Source organism: Saccostrea echinata, unplaced genomic scaffold (genome assembly GCF_033153115.1).
Source record: "Saccostrea echinata isolate AGI-Se365-2 ecotype Australia unplaced genomic scaffold, CSIRO_AGI_Sech_v1 ptg000033l, whole genome shotgun sequence".
NCBI lineage: Eukaryota > Metazoa > Mollusca > Bivalvia > Ostreida > Ostreidae > Saccostrea > Saccostrea echinata.
Window position 1 is genome coordinate 27820883 of NW_026889782.1, and position 20537 is coordinate 27841419.

The window sequence follows — 20537 nt, forward strand, 5'->3', positions numbered from 1 at the left end:
AGATGCAATCAGTGGAACAAATCAAATATACTAGGTTTTTCTACATTTTATTTTTTTCAGAAATGTGATTTATAGGGAAAAAACTGACCAGGGCCATACCATAATTCTAACCCTAACATTAAACTTCACCCCCTATAAGTGCACACCCTTGTGGATTAAGTCTATTATCTACCAATTTCAAGGTTACGAATCCCACTGTGGGACGTGGAGACCGGTCCTTTGGATGAGACCGTATAAACCCAGTTCCCGTATCGCAGTAGATGTTGGCACGACAAAGATCCCTCACTGCTCAATGGTCCCGAGTGCCGAGTATAGGTCAAAATTTGAAGCTCTCCACCGGCAAGTGGCGGCGTCTCCATATGAGTGAAAAATTCTCGAGAGAGACGTTGAACAACAAACAAACAAAACCAATTTCAAGGTCCAAAGTCATAACCTATTGGTAAACTTCGAGGGCTGCAAGCATTGGAAAAATCTAATCCTTATTTAGAGGGAAGATTTTGTCATAATTAATTTATAATTTCTGTATACAAAAACCTCACCTCTCATACAAAAAGTAAAGCAGCATATTATATCATATGTTAAGCTTGATATATCTAAATTTAAACAGCGTTGGGAAATCCTTTTAATTGCTACTGATGCAGACGTAGTGGAGACACTTCAAATTTTGAACCACTAGAATTATTTACATGTACAATTATATCTCTATCATTCCATTCAGAGTCGGAATGAAATCACAAGCACTTCAAGGGCAGATTTTCACCGCTTAAATTCTGACCTGATAGTGTTTACATTTGGAGCCAATATGCCTGGAAGTCATCATAAAAGTGGGGATTTTTGGAAATATTTAGCAAGCACCATATTTATTTCTCCATGGCACCCTCCAGGAAGTCAGTTCACACATAACCTTTGTGTCTTGTTACAATATAACTAAGTAAAACCAAGTAAAAACTAACCATAAAGCTAAGTAAAAAAACTGAAAACATGCCCATAGGGCATGAATGCCCCACCCAGGATTCATAAGTGTACTATATCATGTAATATAAAATTTGTATAAGTGTATGAAGCTTGCTGTAAATATCTTGAATAGTTTCTATAAAACTGTGATTTATATACAATTAATAATAAAGTCAAGGTTAAAAAAAAATGGATGTAATTGATCAATCACATTAAAATCAGATCCTTTGATCCGCTCACATGGATTGCTACACAAGGAATTCAGGGTCATCTCCTGGTGACCTTTCAATTATCCAATCAAACGTTTGCTTCCAAGAATTAAGAAATATCTCGGAATTCAGTTACAGAAGTGAAAGTCCCGATGATACACGAACAGAAAATTGTGACCTGGTTTCCGTAGCCTGTAAAAAAAAAAAAAACGACCACATTTTCTTTTGTACAGAAATATATTTTGTATTTACTGTTGCCTTGTGTTTTTAGGTCTTTGTTTTGTATGAAACGACAAGATCTTCTCCACAGTCGCTTTCACTTCTACATTCATTTTCCCGAATGTCGCTTAATTACGATCTCTCTGATTGGTCAAAATTTTAGTGAATATTTTTATTAGAAAGGTGACCAGGAGATGACTTAAATGGAGTGTCGTCAGATCATTGTTTAGCGATCTATGTGAGCGGATGAAAGGATCTGATTTTAATTAGATTGTTGATCAATTCTCAACAAATCATGTATCTTACAAAAAATACCTTGAATAGTTTCTTTGAAACTGAGCAAAAATGCAAATTTAAGTAAAGTGACGTCAAGGTCAAAAGAAAGATCAAGATAAAAAAAAAAAGTTGATGCAGTTGAATAGCTATTATCAATATGTATCAGTATATAAGGTTAGATAATATTTTGAATAGTTTCTTAAAAACCGAGCTAAACACTTATTTAAGAAAAGGGAAGTCCAGTCAAAGGAAAGATCAAGGTCAAAACATGAAATGAGAGCTGTTAGAGATACAGATTTGATAACCTGTGTTGAGGCAGTTTACGCTTTATAAGCCGCGAGGCAGTTTACAAAAATGCGTTAACTGTTCCCACCCAGGTTATACCAGTATAACTTGGGAAGCTATCAAATTCATTCCCTATAATTTAATTTTCCATCAGTCACCCGCGTGGCGCAGTGATTAGAGCGTTTGCTGTAGAGTCGCGGTGCAAGGAGTTATTCTTACGTCGCGGGTTCAAATCCCACTGCAGGATGCGGAGATCGGTCCTTCAGATGAGACCGTGTAAACCGAGGTCCCGTGTCGCAGTAGGTGCTGGCACGAAAAACATCCCTCACTGCTCAATGGCCCTGAGTGCCGAGAACACCTCATCTTCTTATTGTTAATTTTCATGTTCGTATGTTTTATTTTCTGTTACAGATGACCAATGTCCTCATTGGCAATAATTGAAGGAGGAAAGTATTGACAATAACAGATCAAATAGGTTCGATCAAACTGACTGTTTGGCGAGGACATGGTTAATGAGATAACTGAAGAAGGTGTATCTATTGAGGTTAAACGTGTATCTGTGGATCACTATAACACAAGGACCGCGCTTAACAACACCATGTCCACTCAGATATTTTATCATGGCCTTTTCACTTATTCAGTTTGAGTAATATTTCTGATTTGCATTATTCAATGATACATCAGATTATACATATAAAGTGAGAAAACTAAACCTCTATTTTCAATTACAACCCCTCATTCAATTAAGTGTTTAAAATCTGAACTATACAGTGATGCTTTTGCACACAAAACATCTAACACCCGAAAGAAAGGGAAAAAAAGGTAATGTAGATTGTTCAATATCATGGCCCCATGGATAGGGTCCCTCTATTCAATTTTTTAATTATCAAATTTTTACATTAACAGATGCAACTGTGGAGATGTCAATAAGATTATTCGGGACTTATCCGAATTATTTCCACGTTGGAAAATCTTCCGTGCTCGTGTGTACTTTAGTATCATTTTGACTTGAAAATTGAATTACCACAAGAAGTAAATTTAAAAAACAGTTACACATATTCCTTTGTTTCCACGCTTTAAAAAAAGTCGGAATTTCATACATAGTATTTGATTTTAAGAAAAGATCAGGAGAATAGCCTACACTCAAAAATAAAATAATACTTAGTATTTATTTTTTACTTAAATCAAGTAATATAGTTACTTAATATGTTTGATAAAACGGACTATGATTGAATATTACTGAGTAATTAACGAATTTACTTAAAGTTACTCACTGCAAGTAGTAAAACTATAGAGTACATCAATACTTCTTCAAAATATACATTTAAGTAATTTTAAGTAAAAGAATTTATAACTCTTTTCAACAATTACTTTAAGAAAATTAGGGGGAAATGGCAACTTTTACTTATCATAATCCTGCATAAATACATATATAATAACAGTCTAGTTAAAACTTTCACTCAAATTTTATCCATTGCATCTATATAAAACATATGATTGTATGCACATACTTAATAAATGTTCATATAATGCAAATTAGTATATATGAATTAAGTCTATATTATACATGAAAAATAAACATTGATCGCAAATTATACCAACTAAACTTTATATGATAAATGGGACAACTTTTTTATTGTCAAATTCCCTTATTTATGCAGCATATACCATCATCACCTTCATACTTTGAGAATAATCCAGAAAACACTGCATATTTGGTCAATGCAATCAATATTTGTTCAAAAAAGGCATTTATGATTTGCTTTGCTTCTGCTATATTTGATATATGTTATGACTTTCCAACAACCATATCATTATGTACAAGAGGATGTTTTTCACAGGCATTTAAGGGTACTTAACACAAACAAAAATTTGATGCATGGATTGATATATGTTTTTTGACTGATTTGAAATGACGTAAATAATAAATCCCTAAATTATAAAGAAATCGTAAGTTTTCTTTGGTGCTTAGATATGAGACTTTGTGACGCTTTCTTTATAATTCTATACAAAATTTTGCACAACTTTTTAACTTTATGACAAAACCTTATAAAATCTCCCACTATACCTAGTAAACATTATTCAGGTAACCAATTGAAATATAAATCTATGAGAAATATTGCTGATTTCTGAAAAAAAAAGTTTGTGTTATTTATCCTTAAAGCACACTCAAATCTTGCGAAATGATTCGCCAATGATTTTTCAATGTTTTTAAAATTCTTTGAACCTGCCATTTTTTGCTTTAGAAATTGATGCTTGTTTTCAAAACGCATGCTCCATACATGTACAAGTGGACCATACTTTTCATTTGAAGATGGCAAGTGAAGTAAATAATGTTGATTTGTTAAATTATTTTCTGATCTGGAAATAATTCTTTAAATTTTCTGCAGTGCCTGGAAATGAGAACTTTCAACATCTGTATTGATTCAATACTTATAACAGGAGCCAAAAGAGTTTGTACTAGTTCACAAAGCTCAGTAATGATTCGATGTACGGATTATTAATATCTGAGTTAAGTTTCGAAAACAATCACACTCGATGGTGATTGTTTTAGCGTCACAGTGTAATTGTTTAAGATCTTTTGGGGCATTACATTTGGTTTACACTCCCTGTGCTTGTAACCATAAGGAAAGTTTTCAAGTATTCTATTTAACTGTTTCAGTGTGAAGACTCCGTCAGAAAACAAACTGCGTAAAACTAGGCGGGTTTCATTATTAACTATTCCTTCAAATAGGACATGCATGATATCCTCAGGTACCATATTAATAATGTCAAAATGAGGAATATTTCTTGCTTCACTTCGTAGGTTGATTCCATAAGCCTTTGAAAGACTGTCTCTTATCCCAGCTGTCTGCGCCATACTTATTTCAGCTGTCTGTTGGTCATATCTATCTACAGACCGCAGTATAAAATATTTTTCTTTAAAGTTAGTCTGCATGTCTTCAAAACTACACTCACACTCTCTACATATTTGGTAGGCAAATCCAACTCCTTCTTTCAATCCTGTGAATTCATGTGCTGCGAGTGTGTCTTCAACAAATGCGAGAATGGCACCCCTTATGTTAGTAGAATTACGGTACTGGACAGTCACTTACAGTCACTGACGTCATATGTCAATAAAGAGGTCACTGACGTCATATCAAGGTCAATAAAGAGGTCACAGTCACAACCTAGGTCAATAAAGTGGTCACAGTCACTAAAGTCACGTGTTGAGTCACTGACGTCACAAGTCATAAGAAACAGAGATGTCACATTCACTAATGTCAGTGTTATATATAAACATAATTTTTTACACCATTATTAAAAACAAGAATGGAATACAGACAAATACGATACAAGTGGGATAGTTTAGCCTGGAGTGCGCTTAAAAAAGATAGCAAAAATGGACATTACACGAAAGTGATTGGTTTGATTAGAAAGAAGATTGCATTAATAACTTTAAAGAAAAAATCAAAAGGGGATACGACCTTGCAGACAGCTGGGGGAGTGAAGAGTACATTATAAAACGTAAGGTCATGCCTGCAAAATATAGAATACGTTCTAAACCCCCAGTCATATAGCCATGCCTAAACGACAAAAGAAGAAAATACAATTCAATGATAATATACAGACTTTCTATATCCCATATGAAGAACGGAGTGGTATTTGGATGACGTATGCTATAGATAGGGCGCATTTTAAACGGAAAATTGAACACATCGAAAAACCACTTCAACCTGTATTACAGAAGATGTTATCTATGCAGAAAGAAATTTAAAAGACTCCTGTACTCGCACCTGGGCTGAAAAATTAAAGCAGTCATTGACCTTGACTTATTTGTAGAAAGGAATTTAAGAGGACAACGTGATCTGACATGATCTTGTGTTAAACCGAGCTTATCTGTAGTATGTACTTTAAGCAAACTCTGAAAATAAAAAAAAAAGTTTAAAAAAAAAGGTGACATACTCACACCTGGATGAAAATTAGAACAGTCATTGACCTCATCTTTGAGCGTAATTTGCACCTAACTGTCACAACGCTATCAACAGTCACGTGTTTTTTTTTAAAAAAACATCAACCGTATTGAGTGTATACACGTGTGAGTCACAGTCACAACGTGATCAACATAGTCAGGTGTTTTAAATCATCAACTTTATCTTTGAGCGTAATACGTGGAGTCACAGTCACAACGTGATCAACATAATCACGTGTTTACAATATCGACTGGATTAGATACACGTGCTAATCACAGTCACAATGTGATTATCATTGTCACGTGTTTTAATAACATTTTGTAATCTCGGAACCCCCTCTTCCTTGTATAAATACGCATAGAGATGTGATCACACTCACAAATCAATTGTCAGTTTCAGAACAAGCTATAGAGGAATTCAAAAACAAGACATGGAACAATACCAGCAAAACCTCATCAAATCAAATTACTCCACACTGGTGAAGGAAATGAAGGCCATTCCTGTAGCTGGATATCTCACAAAGGATCGCATCATTACAGACGAAATGCAGCAACAGATACACTTTGAGAAAACTACTTACAGTCGTAACCGAAAACTACTCAGCATCATTTTGAGAAAAGGATCGAAAGCTTTCCATGGACTTAAGAGGGCACTTTCAAAAGCTGGTCAAAATAACTTAGCCAAGCTCTTAATTATGGAAGAAAGCGAGCCTTCTGAATACGAAAAAAAGTTATCCTTAGCAAGATCCTTTCTTATCAACACCGTGGAAAAAAGACAGAAAAACGTTGAATCAAGTAACTCACATGTTCAAAGTCAGCAGTTACAGGGGCCACGATGCAGGATCAATTTGGACAACTCCAGTAAACTCTATCTCACAGCCGTGCCTTACCAAGGGGAAATCATGATACACATATGTCATTTCTCTGAATCCAATGGTCTTCACTTTCCATCAAAGAAAGGGGTAAATTTTCCCTTACCCCGCTGGCTAAAATTTGAATGTCTCCTGGATGAAATAGAGGAATATCTACAGAACCATAGGAGTCAGGAAGATGGGATGAAGTGGCACATTGGCGGTGGTGTCTACGTTTCCCTATCCCCCGATTTCCCAACGGTGGACATTAGACACTACTGGAAACCAGATGATGCAAATGGACCTATTCCAACAAAAAAAGGAGTCACCCTAACTAGAGATAAATTTGATAGACTTAAATCGGCAGTCTATGAAATACGAGAGAATGTTCCTGAATTGAATGACGCTCAAATATGTATGTTAAGCGAATCCCATCAAAATCAGTTGGGGGAACTCAGTTGTCCAGAATGCTCCCCCTTTGGTTATGAAGCTCAAGAAGAGCCAATGGAAACTGAGCAAAGTCAATCCCAAAGCTCACTGACTGTCAATGTGGACTGGGATTAAAAGAACACTGTACTTTTTGTCATATAGTATTTTTTAATCATCATAAATCTTTTACGTGTATACATGTAAAACCACGACCTATGTTCAATGCATTATATGTACTTTTTTTGTCACATTATAGAGCATGAATTGTATGAAAACTAATTATATGACATATGAAAAAAAAATATTTTTCTTGTTTTTTTTTCCTTTTATGATCTATGTTAGAGGGTATCACAATCATTTATTGACAGAATGTCAAACCACGGATTATTTACAAAAACTGTATTATACTCCTGGTAATCAAGGGGCATTATCAGGTCCTGAAAAATTATATCAAGCGGTCAAAGAAGACGGAAAATACAAAATTAGTAGAGCAAAAATTAAGCAAATTCTAAACAACGAAGACGCTTACAGTCTACTTAACCCACCCGCCAAACATTTCCACGTTCAAGGGTTATAGTTAACACGATCGACTAAATGTTGGGATGGGGACCTGGCCGACGTTGGCAACATTTCCAGTCACAACGATGGTTTTAAATTTTTGTTGGTTTTAATCGATATATTTAGTCGCTATTTGTTTATAGTACCGTTAAAAAGTAAACAGCATCAAAATATTATCAATGGATTGAAAATTATCTTTCAGAAGGGGAGAAAGCCAAATACCCTACGAACAGATAAGGATAGTGAATTAAAAAACCGCTGGCTTAAATCATTTTTAAAAAAGAAAATGTAAATATCTTGTACACACAGAATGAAACCAAGGCCAACTATGCGGAAAGAGTCATACGCACTATGAAGAATATGATGTATCTTCTTTTTTCTTTTTTTTTTAAAAAAATAGAACCTATCAGTATACGAATATTTTACAAGACTTAGTAAAAACGTACAATAACAGACCACATAGAATGTTAGGGGGATTTTCACCTGCATCTGTTAACACGAACAACGCTGGAGAAGTCAGATATACGAGCTACCTAATGAGAAAGAAGAAAACCACAGACGAGAAATCTACGATGCAAAAACCTTCACTAAAAATTGTAAAAAAGAAAAATCCATACACATTAAAAATAGGAGATAATGTACGCATAACAGAGATTAAACACCACTTTAAAAGAGATTACCAACAGAAATGGACAGAGGAATATTTTAAAGTCAGTCAACGGTACATGAGAGATGGAATTCCTGTCTATAAATTAAAAGATTTAACCGACGATTCAATTGATGGTACATTTTATCAACCAGAACTTCAAAAGGTAGTGAAATCAGACGATATTGCATACAGGGTCGAGAAAGTACTGAAAAAAAAGACGGAGAGGTCAAACTAAGGAAGTGTATGTAAAATGGGAAGGATGGCCTAATAAATTCAACTCTTGGATTTCTGAAAGTTCCCTGGAAAAAATCAGATAAATACTTCATCAGCAACGAATCATATTCATTTTCACGATGAGTACCCGTATGTTATTATCGTCTGAAGACAGCTCTGAATATTTTCAAAACAATCCCAACAATTTTACAATCCAGTTGAATAAACAAATTCAATTTGATGGTTATTGGACCGTTGCTTTAACCGAATTCAATGCGGAAATTTGGCTTACGACATCGAAAATACACGAAATCTTTGTATGCTCTAATGTTTGTGAGGAAACAATTGTCGGAAGTAAGGAAATGCCTCTTTTGAGAAGGATTTATTTAGAACAAAAAACAAACGGTCATATGATTTTTACATTACCATATTATATTCCGGTAACAATAGCTCAAATACAGCAGATATCCTTGTATATAACGGACAGAGACGGTAAATTAGTTTCATTTCTAAACGGAGCGGTGAACATATCACTACACTTCAAGAAGTTCCCTTACATATTATGATGAACAGTCAAACCTATGTGAGTGATCCTAAAATATGGGAAGCATTTTACAAAAACATGGCTGAAAAAAAATTTAATCCCCTATAAATATAAACCCAAGCAAATAGGTAGAGGAATGAAAAAGCGGAAATTATATGTCATTCCTATAAGACCACACTCACAACTGGAAAGTGAACAAATTGTCACTCAAGTAACACCATGGCAGCTGTAGAAAAACGTGCCCGCGTAGAACACACTAACGATGTTGAAAAGGGAATACCCCATGTCAACTTAAAAACTGGTATAAAAAGCCAACAAAAACAACTATCTGTCAGTCCTTTAAAGGAACTGAAACGGTTAACATCATCCAAGAAAAAGAATTAAACCACCAGTCAGTTGGGAAAAAAAAAAACAAAACGTATCCACACGGGCCAAGAAAAGAAAACAGAAACCAACTCTGAAAAAAACCAAGACCTAGACAAACAAAAGTATTTACCATCGACAGTTATAAGAACATATTCAACGAATAAAAAAAAGAAGGCATTTTTAAGCAAGGACGATAAAGATATTGCTCAACCAATGGAACTTTCACTACTTGCCTCTCCTACTAATCAAGTAGCGGTCGAAAAAGTCTACTTCACGGAAGCAAGACCCATTTCCAGCCTCAGTGCGGACAGTCCCATTGAGATGGTGATTTCTGGGGCTGGAGCGGAATATATTGACTTTAAACGAAGTAGATTATATGTCAAAGCCCGGCTTTTAAAAGCGGACGGTACATCTTTGGCATCCAACGAAAAAAACAGGCATCATCAATTTGCCACTACAAAGCATGTTTTCTCAGATGGATGTTTATCTAAACAACAAACTACCGTATATACTCGCCTATAAGTCGGTTTTTTGGGAGTTTAACTTTGTTTCAAAACTCTTTATCCGACTTATATGCTAGTTATAAAATGATTGGTATTTTAATGGGTCAATCACTCTAGTTGAAGCTTAAAAAATACAACCGACTTATAGGCGAGTATATACGATAGTATCTTTCAATACGAAAAACTACCCCTGGAAAAGTTATCTAAAAACAATATTGTTCAGTGGTAAAGACGAGCTATCCTCACAAAAACAATCGGAGCTTTTCTTCAAGGATGAAGGCAACATAGATGACGCTAACGCCTATAACGGTGGGAACCCTGGATTAGTCCTGCGTTACGGGTACACACAGCAACGCAGGTATGTTAAGGCAGTACCCAGATCACATTTCGGCGAATTTAGACTTTTTTCGTAAAATGTATCATTTATAAATCGATAAAGCCATATATAAAACATATACTATTAATATCCATTGTTAAGACGTCCTTGAGTCTTAGGCTAAAAGAAGCACTCTACTACGACGTCATCACGTGACGTCTATAAATAGAAAAATTGCCTTGATGAAAAAATGAATAGTTCAACACTACCCCGGGGATAATTCATTTCTTTTTGTAAAAATAATTATGTAAAAACATCACTGGGCCATGAAAAGTGCTGCTAGAATCGTACTCTTCCGACACAGAAAAAATTATTCCAAAGTTTCGCACGAAACCTTACCAAAATTTTTACTTTTTGTACATACAATCAAGGCATTGTCATCTATTCATGTTAACCACACGATTCTAGCAGCACTTTCCAAGTACTATAGATTACAAGCTTTCGATACAAACAAAATTTATGTTCAAAAGTAATCGGCGTAGTGTTGAACTTTTGCATCTTTGTTGTTAGAACGATCAGAGGAAAGGCTGATCGGGATTTCAAAACGCTGCCTGTGTTAATTATAAGAAAACATGATAAGAATAAATCAGCGTACCTGATTCTTAATCTTTAATTCCTTATGAATCACACTTAACATTCACGGTATATGCTTTGAAATTCCCATTTCATATATTTGTTTACATGAATTCCCGTCACGTTTAAGGTAGAGATTGATAGGTTGTCAACAAAAAAACTAACCATTGAAATTTTCTGAATTTTATATATGTTTGTGTTGAGTCTTTGTTCTAAATCATATTAAAAATTCAAGGTAGGTCATCAGGCTAGTTTAAGAGAAATTTGATAATTTTAATATAGCCTTCATCACCCACCGAAGAGCTGAAAAAGCAGGGTAAAATAATATAAGAAGAAGAAATGAAAAGGGCTATAAAATTTTTATTGATATATTAATTATCATTTGTCTTATATGAATTCAAACATCTGTCTATATGAATTAATATTTGACATCAATCTTAAAAGTATCAAGCATTGTAAACGAAAAACAGAATTACATTCACCATGATGCATGGTCAAATTACGTTAAAATATTGCCTATTCATTGCTCAAAGACTCACACTTCTGCTTCCATTGTGAAAAAATTACCCATCAAATTTCTTTTTTTTATTGCATATTATAGTTAGTCAATAGGTATCTTAAATTTCAGCAAAAAATCATACTACATAATGGGTTTTAATTTCAACCTGGCGCAAGTTTATTATCTTACACCCTACCCTACCCCCTTTCTTTACAAAGGATGCACTTTTGAAGAATATGCTGACTAAGAGAGATTATCAAAGAATTCATCAAAATATTTCACAGAAAATGAGTAAATTCTTTGTAATATTCTTCTAAATTACATTTTATATCACAAAAGCAAATATTTATACATCCTAGACACATGTTGCCCTGGTTGACCTTTTTGCACTTACATTCAAACAGATATAAACTTTCCTTTATATCGTTAACATTGACTTGGATAGATTTATTATACATATGATTCTTGGATGAATTATCAATGACAATATCTTTTGACCAATTCTGTGCATAAATAAACTGTTCTTTTAATCTTCCTTTCACAACATTAGTATTAATTTCACTTTCTTTTAACAATTCCTTTTTCATTCCAAATACATATATAACATGTATAAGAATACCCAGTGATTATGAAGTTTTGTAAACAGAATCAATCCACAGTATGTTATCCTTGTTTTAAAGATATTCAAATAAAAGCATGAGTTATGTGTTTCCTGTTTAATGAAGACTGCCTGGTCATCAGTAGTCAGATGTTAATACACTAAAGCATCACACGATAAAAATTGCGGGGAAATAGTGATTCGGTTATCATTACATACATACAAAAATAGTGTAATAATTTACGTAAGAACATATAATCTATTAAAGGTAATAATTTGTAACTTTAGAGTATAGATTTTACACACAGATTCATAAAAGTTAGAGGAATCCCACTATAAACTGTATATGATGGTGTACAACTTTTAAACTCAGGATGTAATTCAACAAAATAAAGTGAATACATTCAATAACATGTAAGTTTTTCTTGAAGTTCAAACTCCTCAAGTAATTTCAAGAAAATTGGAATGTCATTTGATACAACATTATGACCTACAACAAGAAAAGGATAGTTTGATTTAAGAAAATCTAAGAAATATAACAATGCTTGATGAATGTTGATGCTACATGTACATGTATTACCATTTTAAAAGATTCATTTGGAAAAGTAAGATAAACTTGTTATTTTGCTAGCTGTAGTTTTTTGGCTTATTGGCTGACGAAGATCAATCATTTATGCAGTGTTTTCCCCAGAAAATTTTTAATGCATGGGGGGAATTTTGCTGAACTGACGGCGCGCGGCGTGTCTCGGTTGAGTTACTTGTACTTTATATTTAAAATTAAAATACACATGCATTTTTCATTTACATATAATTATATATTTTTAATTTAAATGATAAATATATTTTGAATAAATTTTCAATTTAACTTTAAAAAATTTAAACAATTGAGTTCTTTTTTTAAAATAGATTTAATCATTAAAATTGCACCTATCTTATTTTCCTCTAAAGCCAGGATTGTTGAATTTTTTAAATGTGTTGTGTTATTCTTTCTTTCAACAAACTGAATATATGCCCCTAGTGACCCCCCCCCTTTATTTTAATTTACTTCATTTTTTGGATGTTCCTACTTTTAAAGTTATCTATCAACAAAAAGGGTGCACATTATGTAGCACCAATGCTTACATGTAAATATTGTAACAATATATTAATATTGGTGTCTGATTTTTTTTTTTTCAAAGTAAGCTGTTGAAATGTAGGTCATTGTGAAATTGTGTATTAAAGCACGTGCACTTGAACAAAGTACTTGCCCATAGTTCACAGAGTAAATAATCATTGATAATGTTTTGGATATGTTTTATCTAAGCATGTTTATGCTAAATAATAGCTTAAAAATTATTTGTTTAACTAAAGAATCATTTTTGATGTCGGAACATCAATACTATTTATAGAATGACCTGGGAATGTTGGAAAAACCCACATGTGCATTAACAAGTGTATTACTTTCACCGTGTGTACATCTGAGAGCAACTAATTATTTTTTCCTGGTTATAAATATATTTTTAATCAAATAATAGCTTAATACTTAGTAACATACCAGTAATAAGCATAAATTGACAGCTATTGCATCATACCGCATACCGTGATTCACATCGAGTTCACCACAGGTGCGCAACATGTGTACAGTGCACGCTAGGATTCTAGAGATTTGAATTGTTTTACTAATAACTGATAACATTTAAAGTAAATCATCTTCTTAAAAATGGTAAACCACTAATTATCCATGCATAGCGGGAAGCATAGCGGCAATGTGTGAAGCATGGCGGGAGATCGTGAATGCATGGCGGTACCTCCATGCAAAAACGGCCTGGGGAAAACACTGAATTATGTACACATGTATGAATCTTTAATTGCCATCATATGGATCCATTTGTGTCATGTTCAAGGAACCGGACAATTCTGTTGATTCTATGTCAATACAACAAAGGTGTTCTTTTCAGAAGGAGCTGCAATGAGCGGAATTCATTCTGTATATTCAGATTTTGAAGCACATATCTAATGGGTGGGATATGTCTGTTCCTCTTTACTGTATCCTTCTGGTAGTTCTTTTTCTGAAATAACAAATTATTTTAATATTTAAAGAACTAAAATACATGTATTACTTCTTTCTTACACTGCAAACATGGTATGACAATGTCTATATTATGAATTTCTGTCAGATTATACTGTAGCAATACATTTTTTATATATGTATTCATCAAATTGTCATGAATCTTTTTATCAAATGCATATATAGTCGGCCTCATTAATCTGGGCACTTTTGCTCCCATGGAAATTGTTTGGATTAATGAAGTGTCTAAATTAAAAAAAAATTGGTATATATAGATAAAGATTAAATATTCTAGTTTCTCAATGTAGGTCACACTCTAAGGCCAAGATCATGGGGTTAAAAAAAGAAATAAACATGTGAAATACAAAGACCCAGCAATAATTGTTTAAGAGTTCAGGCCAAAGGATAAAGTTTTTGTGGACAAAAACACTACATGTACCTGTCAATGAAACATCTTCAATGTAAAACAACACATACAGCAACTAGCAACATGCTGTATGTGTACTTAAAAAAGTGGGCTTCATATTTTAGCAGCTTTGGCGCAGACAACGATGCGCTAATTCAAGGATTCAAGGATACTGCTAAGAAATCATTTATAAATACAATATACAGAAGGGACATATATAGCTCGAATTCATGATTTTGCCAAAAATTCCACACCCAGTAATTGCGCTAAATTTTAAATACGCCAATTTATGTACACTTACAGTAACTATTATATGTGGAATTAAAATACATTTTTTACATCATTCTTATTCCTTGGTTTTTAATCCAGTCTTGTCCTAATTACCTTATTGACATAATTCCAATATTCTTCTGTAACACTGCATATGACACTTGATTATATAGCCAAGGATCATGCATGTCCATAAGATCTGTAACATGAAGAAAAGACAATAAAAATTAAAGTAGATAGCTTGATCTATTTAAAAGAATTTATTAACAATTCTGATTAAATTTGTAAATTTAATTTTTTTTGTAAATTTAGGAATGATAATGTGAAGAAATCAGTATGTACATGTATTGTTAAAAAACCATGTCTCATAAGTTTTTATAACAATACTGACTTCTTCAGATTATCATACCATTTCTTTGGTGTTATAGTTGAAATAATCTCATTCAAGTTAGAAGACATCTTTACATTTTATAATTTTTGGTTACATGTATTCAGTTTTTAATTCAATTTACAATGTGTTTTTTTTTTGTATGTCTATACACAAGCATTTACCGGTACATGTATTTAAGTCAATAGAGCACCTGACTAGTGATGCAGGGGTCCCAGGTTAGAATCTCGGTCCAGCCATACATTTTCCTCCTTTCCTGTCACACATGTACAGTTACTGTAGGATATCTGTATTGAATTTTCCTGAAATATGTATATGAACTTTGAAACATTATTGACTTGAGAAAATGCTTCTACATGTATACAATAGTTTGTACATTATGGTGTGTAACTTAAGAATATAAGGACTAAAAATTTGAAATTTAATAAATTTATAATAATATAAAACACTTCCTCCCCCCCCCCCCTTTTTGGAAAAATTTCTGGATTTTCCCTGATATATGTGCAAGTGTAAACTGAAAGGAAAAAATAAGAGAGGAAACAAATTAAGCTTTAAATACAAACCAATGGCTACTTTGAAGTTAATGTAAAAAGCACCCTTGATATTCCTCTTTCCAGCTGACACTTGATTTGAATGGCCACATTATTTCCGCAGAGAATGCTGAATACACTGCCTTAGCCTAGTCCATATTTTGCTTCACCTGTAGTATTTAATATTTCTTTTAGTATTTATGATATCTGTTTATAATCAGGGCCCTTTTGAGCATACAACATATACATACATAATTTATTACATGTGCATAATTATTACATAAACTTGCATTTATTTAAAAATCTTTTGAATACAGCACCATTTAAACTGTAATTTATCATCTATGTATATGGTTCATAAGTTAACATGTAAAATACATGTACTTAAATAATATACAATGTTAAGTATTAAACAGGTCCAGTACAATCAGTACATTTTTCTGCATAGGTTGAATTACCTACAGACGCCTTCTGTAACTTTATTTAGCTACTTTGGGTAGCTTTATTTAGTATTTCAATGCAACTTTTTACAAATTTGCTTTTTATTTCAAAAAGACAAAAGATCTAGAATTGCAAGTAAATGTCCACTATTACTTATACAAGGGATTACTATTTAAAAAGCGATCCAAAGCAGAGAAAGTTGACACATTTCTGCGTTTTAATGCTTTAAGCAAAATAAGTTTTTCTATTGTTTGAGTAACTATACACAACCTGGTGTGCGTTTAGACACAGAAAAGTATGATTACTTCACATTGTGCTAAATAATTACCAATCCGGCCTTTATCATGTTCACCAGAAATATCTGGTCTTGTTATTTCAATCAAGAAGTAAGAGTCTGGTCATAAAATAAGTTTGACTTTGTAGCTAAATAAAACTACTTTAGTCAGCTAAATAAACCTATGTAGGTAATTCAAGCTACGTAGCTAAATATAGTGATTATACCAGACCTGTACGTTAAACTGTTAAACAAACATGTACCATAGTCGTAATATTCACCTGATATATCTGAAACGGACACTGCAAACAAAACATTTGTTCTGCAAAATGTTTACTTCTTCCATCATACCAATTAACATCTGCAGGGCCATGGCCTTTAATCAGTTAATGTCTATATTCAAAACCACATCAGACACAGATACCGGCACCCACGTGGTGCTGCAGTCGACAATGAGTAGTTTCACCAAAATTATGTTCATGGTCGGTTTCAGTCTCATTTTCATTTCGATTCTTATTAAGGTACTTCAATTTCGAGGACCGTCAAGATTAAATATGTATGGAAACTTTGTCTTTCAAACGAGGAAATTTTCTCGACTGCTTCGTCGGCCATCTTGTAGCATAGACAATAATGTGTAAATGAAGATTATTATTTGGCGGCGTTGCGGAATCCGGAAAAACAGCACGTGCTTATATGCGGATTCTATCTATCACGTGATTGCTATCCGTCTCTACCTTAATTTTTACTCAGCAAATATTTCATCAATAGTTATGACGTCATGGGTTTGGTATTTAACCCCCGTGATAAATACTAAGCTAATTTTACCACCCAAAAACGAAAAGATTAGTTTATATTATGTTTTTGAATGATTCCATTCATTTTTTGGACGTGAAATTAAACTTTAAATATAGATATTAAGAAATCATTATCTCTAAAGTTCACGTCATACAGCTTACTATGACGTCATACTGTATAGGCAAGTAGGATATCTGAGTGCAGCCTCAACATACCCGCGAAAGTAAAACCTTTGAACTAGAAGGAAATTTGATGGAAGACATATTTGACATAGATAAATACTTAATCAACGGGGTAGATATTTACATCAAACTGTTTAGAACCAGTGCACCTTTCGTAATTATGTCAGCTGCTCCTTCCCCGGCCTACAAGTTGGAATTACAGGATGTTGTCTACAGAGTAGCCAAAGTCCGCGAAGATCCGGGTGTTTTACTAAATCATAGCAAACAAATAGAAACTACTGTCAAATACCCCATCACCAGAAATGAATTAAAGATGTACACAATCCCAAAAGGCTCGACCGAATTTTATTGGGATAACATTTTTCCACAAGCTATACCGGATCGTCTTGTTGTGGCCTTGGTTGATCAAAAAATTGAAAATTATTTAATTTATTCAGGAAATTTTTTTTTAAATGAGACATTTTTTGCATGTACATTTTACTAACATCAAGAAGTTTTGAAAACTTTCAATTAAACAATCTTTGCATACACAAAATTGTTGTAGCATTGATTGTAAAAAAAAAAGAAAAGACAATCTTACCTCAAATATAACAACATAAAATCACAATTAAGTTCCCCTGTCTTCTAATTCAAACAAAAAAAAATATATAACTACTAAAACATGTTATAACATCCGGCCTACAAGTTGGAATTACAGGATGTTGTCTACAGAGTAGCCAAAGTCCGCGAAGATCCGGGTGTTTTACTAAATCATAGCAAACAAATAGAAACTACTGTCAAATACCCCATCACCAGAAATGAATTAAAGATGTACACAATCCCAAAAGGCTCGACCGAATTTTATTGGGATAACATTTTTCCACAAGCTATACCGGATCGTCTTGTTGTGGCCTTGGTTGATCAAAAAATTGAAAATTATTTAATTTATTCAGGAAATTTTTTTTTAAATGAGACATTTTTTGCATGTACATTTTACTAACATCAAGAAGTTTTGAAAACTTTCAATTAAACAATCTTTGCATACACAAAATTGTTGTAGCATTGATTGTAAAAAAAAAGAAAAGACAATCTTACCTCAAATATAACAACATAAAATCACAATTAAGTTCCCCTGTCTTCTAATTCAAACAAAAAAAATATATAACTACTAAAACATGTTATAACATTAACACACATTTTTTTAAAGTGTCCTGACATTCATGTGAATGTAAAGAAGTGAATTTAAAAAAATGTTTTTGAAAGAGATTACAACCTGTATTAAAGTCTAGTATTACTTAAAATGGGCTCTCATGACACCTTGCCCTTGTCCTGTGACTGACAGGTGTTTCCTGTATGGTGGGTAATTCCTGTGGTTCACTGGTAGTGGCAGTTGTGCTGGTAACAGGTGATTGGGATAGGGATTGTGAGGGTTGTGGAGATATGGTCGTGACAGTTGACATTGGTGATGTTAGGTGGTTCAAATCATCAGCGTTTACGTCAAAATAAGTCATAATTTTGTTGGCAATTTTCTTTAAGAAATATACCAGGACTGCAACAGTGACTGTTGCAGCCCATGCAAGAAGTCCTACAACATTATAATAAATATATTGTAAAAAAATTAAAACACTATTCAAAAATATAAAATACATCACTATCATCATCATCAGTTTCATCAAATCTGTTGTTTTGTTTTATGATATACATATCATGGTTTTTGTTTTTTAATTTAAATATATTCTGTGTTTTCTTTTTCTGCATTGTTTTTCTACATGGACATTTGTTATAGAAGATAAGAAAAACAGCTATGATTATGATACAAAGTATAAATGTGATACATCCAATAATTAATATTGCAAAATTAATGAGATGGTTACCGGTTGCAACGTCATCGAGATAGGATGTAACTGTTGTAGTTGTCTTTGGGAATCTTTGAGACCACCAATCTGTCGAGTCTGAAAATTATTAAACAAGTGCTGAGTGTTATATAGATCTAGTATAAGGTAAATAATGTTTTTTTAAAACTTTTAACTAGAGTGTTCAAGTGAACACATGTGTCACCTGCTAAGCTTACAGTCACAAAGTGTGATTACAGGACGGACGGACAGATGTCAGACAAAGCGATCCCTATGTGTCGCTATGCTTCGCAGGTGACACAAAAATCGTATTGGATTAGTGTTATTATACTGAATCAAAAACTGAATATATGCTGGACATACTCAATTTTTTTCGTTGGAAGGAGGAGTTTTCTGTAGGTTGTTTGTAGTAGGACTTGTACTGGTGTGTATGCAGACGTTTCATCTATGTTTTTCCGGTAGTGGTTTCTCGTGAAGTAGTATCGGAGGTGGTTTCAGAGGACGTTTTCGTTTCATGTATGGTTTTCCCGGTAGTGGTTTCTTGTGAAGTAGTATCGGAGGTGGTTGCAGAGGACGTTTTCGTTTCATCTATGGTTTTCCCTGTAGTGATTTCTTGTGAAGTAGTATTGGATATGGTTTCATAGGACGTTTTAGATGTAATCTTTAAAGTGGTGGTAGTTTCAAGGGTCCTGTTTGTAGTTGCGGTATTCTGGGATGTGTCGGTGTTGATGGTTGTTATTACAGAAGTCTGAGTCAGTGTTGTCTTAAGAATGGTGGTCGTTTCGATCTGTTCATTTTTTGTGGTTGGAGTCGCTTTATCTACAGTTAAATTTTAGATGCAATGTTTATATTACAAGAAAAAAAAAGGGGGAGGGGTTGTTGACAGTCACACCATAATACTATTTGTTTTGAACCAAAAGGGAAAAGAGGGAGATAAATATATTTTCAATTCTTACTAACCTCTAGCATTGTGTGTCGTGTGTTGGTTGATTACTGTTACAGGTTCTAAAATATCACAAGAGAAGTCAATTATTTTTCTTCCGGTTTGTGGAGGTGTTGACATTTAAAAGTACATCGAACCCGATGGTAAAATACAGATGAGTGGTGGATTTAAATCCTTAATCCACGTCATTTGATAAAAGTTATCACATATCTTAAAATATTGATAGCATGTGTTTTTTCTAATGTGTATAATATAATAAAAATTTTAAAAAATACATTTTACTTACCACAAGTTTCCCCCTTGCTGTCGCGAATGTTTACGGTGTCAGGGTCTCCAATCACTGTGACCTTAGTCACTCTGCAGTTCGTCACAAAG

General features: G+C 33.5%; 2 protein-coding genes across 2 annotated transcripts; both read left to right on the plus strand.

Annotated features, from left to right (window-relative positions):
• Window positions 1–6326: 6326 nt before the first annotated feature.
• LOC133198358 (uncharacterized) lies at window positions 6327–7310 on the plus strand. Its single transcript, XM_061334458.1, has one exon. It carries the CDS (start codon window positions 6327–6329, stop codon window positions 7308–7310), a length of 984 nt encoding a protein of 327 aa, XP_061190442.1.
• An 887-nt stretch (window positions 7311–8197) lies between these two features.
• LOC133198359 (uncharacterized) lies at window positions 8198–8617 on the plus strand. The gene has a single exon (XM_061334459.1). It carries the CDS (start codon window positions 8198–8200, stop codon window positions 8615–8617), a length of 420 nt encoding a protein of 139 aa, XP_061190443.1.
• The last annotated feature ends 11920 nt before the right edge of the window (window positions 8618–20537 follow it).

Bases quoted from the DNA above. Each gene is read 5' to 3' on its own strand.
- LOC133198358 (XM_061334458.1), top strand. From the start codon at position 6,327: ATGGAACAATACCAGCAAAACCTCATCAAATCAAATTACTCCACACTG.
- LOC133198359 (XM_061334459.1), top strand. From the start codon at position 8,198: ATGTTAGGGGGATTTTCACCTGCATCTGTTAACACGAACAACGCTGGA.